The sequence below is a fragment of the Pinus tabuliformis genome, chromosome 7 (assembly GCF_031772625.1).
Source record: "Pinus tabuliformis cultivar Carrire ecotype Pingquan chromosome 7, CPIR1, whole genome shotgun sequence".
NCBI classification, from domain to species: domain Eukaryota; kingdom Viridiplantae; phylum Streptophyta; class Pinopsida; order Pinales; family Pinaceae; genus Pinus; species Pinus tabuliformis.
The window spans coordinates 1,319,767,437-1,319,775,809 of record NC_142293.1 but is presented as its reverse complement, the minus strand read 5'-3'; the positions used below and the strand labels follow the sequence as shown (position 1 = coordinate 1,319,775,809).

Genomic DNA, 8,373 nt, shown 5'->3' with positions numbered 1-8,373 from the left:
ATTATTTTATTGTGTATGTGGATCTGGATTAATCGAAAATCTTGTTAAGGTACCCCAAGTTGACTTCTAGAGTTCAACGATTTCCATATAAAAACTATAAAAATCCTAGGGGATTACCCTGAGAATTATAAAAACGCCTGCGGTTTTATATAACAATTTGACGGCTTTCAATATAAAAATGCCCGCAGATTACCATGTCCGGAAGGTAAACGAGTGTTAGTAGAATTCCATGTCGTCGCAGTTTATCCTTACAATTTGACTTTCTCTTCAGCCAAGGGTTTGCTACCTATAAATACTATCCTCATTGACAAGGGTTTGCTACCTATAAATACTATCTCCACTATAGTAGATTGATGCTCCATTGCAGCTTTCTTCCTCAATCGGAGTATCCTCTCTCTAAGCATTTCCAAAATTTGTCCCTCGTCTTGTATTTACCTCAATGGCTTCCCCAATGGCTGTCGGATGCTCTTACAGCCTCCTGCTTTACATTCTGTTATTGCAGAACCTTGTCATGTATCTCGGCTCAAGAGCAGAACCGTACATAACATCAAGAGCCGCATACTATAGCAGTGCAGATGGCCTGGGAACCGAAGGTAAATGCATGCATCAATGCACACAAATCTATATTATTACTATTATCCTATCATTTTGTGTACGAGGGATGATATATGTATCTATGAATGTGACTGCAGGTGGAGCGTGTGGATATGGGTTCTTTGGCAGAAGTCTGAATGGAGGTGATGTAGCTGCTGTCTCTCAGTTATACAGAAATGGAACCGGATGCGGTGCCTGCTACAAGGTAAGTTGGTAACCATCATCATCAAAACTATTTCATAAGTGGCTACTACAAATTCTACTATAATTATCCACCTTCATCACCTGATTTTTCAATCTTAATTTTATGGACGAATTTCAATTTTAGTGTGACAAATTCATATTGATGAAAATTATAGGTAAGATGTACCAATAAAGATCTCTGCAGAAGCGAAGGAGTGAAAATTGTTGTGACAGATTATGGGCAAGGCGACCGAACTCGGGTATTCGAAGCTTGGCCGTCCAGACAAAGTTAGCCAACTCATATCGTTGGGTGTGGTGGACATCGAGTAAAAACGGTACATAGAATTGGAATTAGTAGATTAATAACGTAAATAAACACACGCAGACGCAGAGTTGAATATTTCAACCAATTTGATGACTTGATTTCAGGATACCTTGCCAATATGAGGGCTACAATCTCATGTTTAAGATCGATAGCAGTAGCAACTTTCCAGAGTACTTGGCATTGATATTTTGGTATCAGGCAGGCCAAAAAGACGTTCTGGCTATTCAAGTCAGACAGGTAGTTATTTCCATATTTCTCTTTGCATTCCTAGTTATCTATGCTAACTAAATTAGTCTTCCTAATTAACACTGAAAAGTTCATTGACAATTACCGAGCCCGGTTGCAGATGTAATGATGTAATATAATGTAATGTAATGCAACGCAGGAGGAATCGTACGACTGGAAAGCTATGTACCGAAGCCACGGGGCCGTGTGGGACGTAGTAACACCTCCGAGGGGCGCTCTTTCTCTTCGTTTTCTGGTTAGTGATGGGGAGAGAGAGGAATGGGTGTCGAACTGGAAGGCAGGGGCCATATACGACTCCGGCATTCAGCTCAATTAACTCATGGTGTAGATTTGGCTTGCTATCCTCATAAATTGTAGTCTGGTAAGAAAGAAAGTGGTAAGAAAGAAAGTGTGAAGTTAGGATGTTTGATAATTTAGTTTTTGATGTTAAGATATTACCGACTGCAATATCTGTTATTAATAGGTTTCATTTCTATATGGAATGTCTAAAGGAATTTTGGAGTTCGAGTGTTCTAGATTCGAAGTTGCTTCTTGATTCTAAAAATCAGAGTTGCTTCTTAGTTGTATAAGGTTAATACATTGTACTTTCTAAAATCAGAAAAAATAAAAAATAAAAGAGGCCGACAATCATTTGTCTCCTGTTAAAAAAAATTAATGTTATTTATTATATGTATAATTTTATTCCCAGAGTTTCTAGACATCCACAACATCAACATATACAGAGACTCCCAAGCCATCATCAATCATATCTTGGGATCCTCACACATTTCACATCCACATCTTTAGGGCTGGCTGATGCACATCAAGAACCTGTAGAACACACTATTGGGCGTTTCTATTCAACACTCACATAGAGAACACAACACTGTTGCAGATTCTTTACCTAAGCAAGTTCTCCTTGAATCACTGGAGGGGTTTCATATCACTCTGGAGGTGGATGGATGCTAGATAGATGCAGGTTTTACACCATTTCCCTGACCTTTGCCTCCACTATTTCCTCCACTTATTTTGTTTCTTGTGTTGTGTCCACCATAAGCTGCACAATGGGCACATGTTTTCATCATACATTTGGACTATATCTTGGAAGATTATGATATATGTACTCCCTTCTTTTTTGTTTTGGCTATGACCTTTATTATGGAGGCATGGTATGTACTCTCTCTGGACAACAACTATTTTGACATTTCCCTTGGGCTACTAATATATTGAAAAACAATATACACTTCATATGACGCATCCACATGGAACTCAATGTACTGATTTTACTGTCTATATAATAAAATCAACATTTTTTCTTATCTGGAAAAAAAAATATATATAGCTAAAACCTAATTTAAATAACAAAAATAAATATTTGACAAAAACAATTACAAATTCGAACAAAAACTCCAAAACCTTTGATGATTAAACAATGTCATTACTTAGCAAATTGTACATGCGATGATTTCACTAACTAGCAACCAATAACGCAAGTGGTGTGGTTAGTTGTTGAGCAAATATTCAGTGGTCATTATATCATAAAGGAGAACATTGTGGGAGTTGTAAATTGAAATTAGCCTCTCATTGGCTGCTATTACATTGGTGGCCATCATCCACTCCTCATGGTTCTGATCGTGTCCACTGAAGGTGTTATCGCCTCCCACGCAACTCAGTGGCTCAACACATTTGTTTCCACATTCCAAGTGTGGAAATCCGGAATGACATGATTGTTCCATAAATCCGCAGCCTTTTTTATATGGAAACCTAATTTGTAGACAGTCAAGCTGGGGGAGTTCACTAATGTTGTTGAGCCTCTTAGTGTCACATACATACCGAAATTTAGTGTCTATAATTATATGTAGTGTCCAACACCTATATATTTTATTGTGTATGTGGATCTATATTAATAAAAAATATTGTTAAAGTACCCCAAGTTGACTTCAATGACAAAAATTGAAGGGAACAAAACTATGGAGCACAGGAGTTGCTCTTCTTAGTATTACAAATCACGTAAATAAGAATACATTGGAAACATCAGTAATAAATTACTAGAGTTAAACTCGACTTAAAGTGGACTAAGTGAAATTGAACTAGGACACTTGGAGGGATGGTTTTGACACCTAGCAGGTGGTTGGGATTAGATTCTCCAACACTCCCCCTTAATTACAACCACATAAAAAATTCAATTAAGATACCTGTTGGTCTGTGTCTTAGCTAGGTTTACAATTTAAAAATTGATTTCAAATTTTCTTCTTCTCCTTTTCCAGATCCTATAGCCTCTTAATTGTTTCAACTTTTTCTCTTTGTTGTATCCTTCAAACCTCAGTTTCTTCATTTGCGAGTGCAAGTCTTCCATTTTTCCAAGGTGTCAGAGAATATCTCGGACTTCTTCAAAAAATGAGTTGTATGTGGGTTGCTGCCACATATTATCTTTTGTAGTGCATTTTTCATCATCAATCTGCTGCAACATCAAACCATAATATAACTTCATCTCTTCAAAATTCCAATACGTGAAAATTTCATTAATTTGTTCATCATTAATGTTGTCTTGAAGGTTCATTTCTGCAACTGCTCTGCAGACTTTCTCAAGGCATGGTGTTCTGCAACTGCTCTGCAAACTTTCTCAAGGCATGGTGTTGCAAGCCATGCTTCAAGGAAATTTCATTCTTCTTCATAATCATTTTGTTTACCTGCACACTGAAAATCAACATTGGAATTAAAAATATTTGTAGAACCACATTGGTTTTGTTCCTTCTTCTCTGTAATGAGAGCTTCCTTCTGTTGCACTTCCAGCTCTTCTTCTTTCTTTGTCTCTATTTTCTTTTTGTGGGATTCTTTCTTTGCCTCTTCCTTAGTTTCTATTGTTGTTATTATTATTATTTTTAAATCTAACTTAAACTTTACTATAAACTCAATATTGTAACAATATACACATTAAACCTAATTTAAATTTTATGCTAGTTCCATAACCTGTTGTTTTGAATAGATTAGATTATTATATTAATTAAAATTTTATTATTATGTAAATAATAAAATTTTATTATTATTAATTATTAATAATTTTATATTAGCAATATTATTCACATTATTAATATTTTTAATCAATAATTTTAATTATAGTGTTAAAGTGAATAATTTTTTTAAATTTTATTAATATTTATTATTATTAATTATTAGAAAATAAATATTATTATTCCTATTTATCAATATTAATGTTAATAACATCCAGAGCCGCATACTATAGTAGTGCAGATGGCCTGGGAACCGAAGGTAAATGCATGCATCAATGCACACAAATCTATATTATTGCTATTATCCTATCAATTTATGTACAAGGGATGATATATGTATCTATTAATGTGATTGCAGGTGGAGCGTGTGGATATGGGTTTTGTCACAAAAATCAGAATGGAGGTGATGTAGCTGCCGTCTCTCAATTATACAGAAATGGCATTGGATGCAGTGCCTGCTACAAGGTAACCATCATCATCAAAACTATTTCATAACTTGCTACTACAAATTCTACCATAATTATCCACTTTCATCACCTGATTTTTCAATCTTAAGTTTATGGATGAATTTTAATTTTAGTGTGACAGATTCATATTGATGAAAATTATAGGTAAGATGTACCAATAAAGATCTCTGCAGAAGCGAAGGAGTGAAAATGATAGGTAAGATGTACCAATAAATATCCCATAGATTATAGGCAAGGCGACCAAACTGATTTCATCGTGAGCCTTCATGCCTACTCTCAGTTTGCGTGCAGAGGGAAAGCTAACCAACTGATCATATCGTTGGGGGCGTGGACATTGAGTATAAACGGTGCATATAATTGGAATTAGTAGATTAATAACGTATATAAACACACACATACAGTAGAATTCACCGAATTTGATGACTTGTTTTCAGGATACCTTGCCAATACGAGGGCTACAATCTCATGTTTAAGATCGATAGCAGTAGCAACTTTGCAGAGTGTTTGGCATTGATATTTTTGTATCAGGTAAGCCAAAAAGACGTTCTGGCTATTCAAGGCAGATAGGTAGTTATTTACATAATAATCAACTTATTTCTCTTTGCATTCCTACTTATCTATGGTAATTAAATTAGTCCTCCCAATTAAAAATAAAATTCATGGTGATGAGCACAACAATCAGATATATTTATTTATTTATTTATTTCTCAGTGCGAAAAAAGCATAATTTTATATTGATATCAGAAAAATGAGATGTACATATGCCATCTAATGTTCAAACATAAGTCTTGCTAGAAATGTTGGAATATACAAATCACCTTTGTGATGATAATTTCTGCAGTACAAGGGGAGAAGTCCATATACAACAAGTAAAACCTTTTATAAGAAAAAAGAATATTCAAGAAACATATCTAAATTGGCAGAGGTAAGAGGGTAGCTGTAGATACAAGCGCCCTACATCAAAAAATAACAAGATAGTGCATATATTCACTGATATATTATGTGGGAAAAAACTCGATATGAAAATAGATAGAACCGATGCCACATCAGACAGTAAAAAGATGCCAACATGATATGAGGATTATGTAATAATAAAAATGACAACACCATCTAACGAGGAAGAGACAGAGTTCAGCATGGATTTGTCGAGTCCATCCTCGTAGAGGACACTGTTTATGCCTTATGGCTAGGCATCCATGTACAAACAAAACAACAGTCTTTCATTAGTGCCGCAAAAAGCTATATTTCACATTTAATAACCCATAATCAATACGTCATCGACAAAGAAACCATGTGAGATGTTGATATTATTGCCTATTGGTGGGCCCCAGTATTGCAGCAATAATGCTGCAACTCCTGGAACTCCCTTCTTTAATTTTATCAACCCGGTAGTTCGTAACAAACTTGGAAGCGACGGTGCTGTATGCACACGTACTAGCTCTTGCCGCAGCTGTCACTTGGTCAGCTGGCACAAGTCCGCTAGGAGCTTAAGCCAACTTCTATGAGCTCTCAGAAGAAGATTTTTCACTGATGGATGAAAGCTAACTCAAAGGAGGCTAATCTACTTGCAGAAAGAAACTGAAAGTGGAAAGGAAATGCAAACCCTAGCAAACCCTAATTTTACCAGCTAGCCCTACTGATGCGAAAAAGAGGATACAAGCTACTGAAAGAGATGCCATTGACTTCTAGGAAGGTAAAATGCATGTGTCTAAGTTATCACTATCTGAAGAAAACATCTTTTTGTATTTTTGAATAAGTTGTCAGTTTCATCATGCATATGCTTTCACTATTTTTTTACTGTGCAGGGGTGGATCACGGAGGAGAAATGCTTGGAAAAGGTTGCGAAGGTTCAGAGAGGGTCTAAGGAGTCCCTAACACCCTTCCAGAGAGTTTCACAGAGTTTGGCTGTCAAGAAACCTCATTCGTGAGCTTCTACAGGAAGTCTGCAGGGGTTCTACAGGATGTTTCAGGAATTTCTACAGGATGTTCAAAAATTTCTACAGGATGTTTAGAAATTGTATTTTGGAGGATGGGTGAGTGAGGGAAGATGCATGGATGGATATGGAGGTAGGATAGGGGTCTGAAGTGGCCCAGGGACTGGTGGATGGAGTGGTGAGGAGGTGTAGATGGCTAAATTGGCTCAAAGAAGGCTGAAACAATGATTGCACAAAAGGTAGGGTTACGTGAGCAAAAGGACAGATGTGAGATGAGGAACCTAGCTAGGAGATGGATCAGATGGCTCTGATGAAGCTTAGGTAGATGAGAGAGTGGTAGAGATGCCCTGCATAATGTTCATTTAACCGAATCAACAACGTCTTACAAATAATCGAAGTCCTAGCTAATCTAATCTAACTGTTAATAAAACAAATGAACAACAGCTTTATTTGGAAAGAAAACCATGTACATCAATCATGCAAAGAAACATTTCAGAGATCTAAACCCATAACTAACTTTTGCAAATGAAACAGTACACTAAGGATTGCATGGTCAAGCAAACTAGTGTTTTTGTTGGGGCAACACTGTTCCTTCAATTCCAGCCCCTAATCAAATAAGGATGAGGTGGAACAGAGAGTGTTGTTGACCCTTTTTTTGGAGCCTTTTTCCTGTTATTATCCTACCAATCTATTCTAAACATAAGAAGTTACTTTAACCATCAAAAGCAATCTAAATAACAAGCAAGATTTAAATCTAAATAGCATATTTCATTCTAAGAATGCAGCAAAAACACATAAAGATAAACAAAGGAGGTACTGGGCACTTGAGATGGGCCCAAACCCAAGAGCTACAGCCTCCTAAGAGAGATTTAGAGCTGGTGCAAAGCTGGATTCATCTTTATTGATCAAAAGAGATGTTACATTCCAAAAACTGTCCACAAGGAGAACTTGAAAATGTGCTGAAAGCAAAGCTAATCTACTGCCTAAAAATCGAACTACAAAATGACTACAAAATGAATACAAAATGACTAACTACTGGCTAACCCAAAATGAGGCCCTAAGCCTTCTTATTTATACAAATTGAGGACCCCAACAATCCTCCTAAACTTTAGGGACTCAGCTGCCCAAAACTTGCAGTTAACAGCAGTCCTACTTGACTTGCTTGGCTGCCCTTGTGTTAATTGATTTGGTGGCCCTTGAACTCCGAGATGATGGTGGAGAATTCGAGGTAAGGGCCCATAAATGGAGGGGACACCTTCCTACAAATCCTCTCCCTTGTTCTCCCACGAATTTGGCTGCCAAGTGCTCATTTAAACCTTTGATTTTGTCTCCAAATTGACCAAAAAGGCTACACAAAGCACACATTAGACTTGTCGGCATAATGACTAACCCAATTCACTCTATTAGCATAAATATAATAAAAAACATACAATAAACTAATGAGAATGGTGGATTAAGTCGAATTAGGAGGTTGAATGAGCCCAAATAATTATCCATTTTTGGGGCTCATCATCACCCCCTACTAAAAGTGTTGCTCATCCTCTGAGCAACTAATCTATCTCCTCATCTTTGATGGCCCTGGTGGCCTCCCTGTCATGCCAAGTTTCTGAAGTGATGTCCTCTTCTCGATCATG

The 8,373-nt window shown here is 36.7% G+C and overlaps 1 protein-coding gene and 1 pseudogene across 1 annotated transcript; both read left to right on the top strand.

The window, feature by feature from the left end:
* The first annotated feature begins 439 nt into the window (after window positions 1-439).
* LOC149252430 (expansin-like B1) lies at window positions 440-1,664 on the top strand (annotated as a pseudogene).
* A 2,875-nt stretch (window positions 1,665-4,539) lies between these two features.
* On the top strand, window positions 4,540-5,372 carry LOC149252429 (expansin-like B1). The gene is made up of 4 exons (XM_089454148.1): window positions 4,540-4,597; window positions 4,697-4,803; window positions 4,927-4,949; window positions 5,240-5,372. Exons 1-4 carry the CDS (start codon window positions 4,540-4,542, stop codon window positions 5,370-5,372), a joined length of 321 nt encoding a protein of 106 aa, XP_089310274.1.
* The last annotated feature ends 3,001 nt before the right edge of the window (window positions 5,373-8,373 follow it).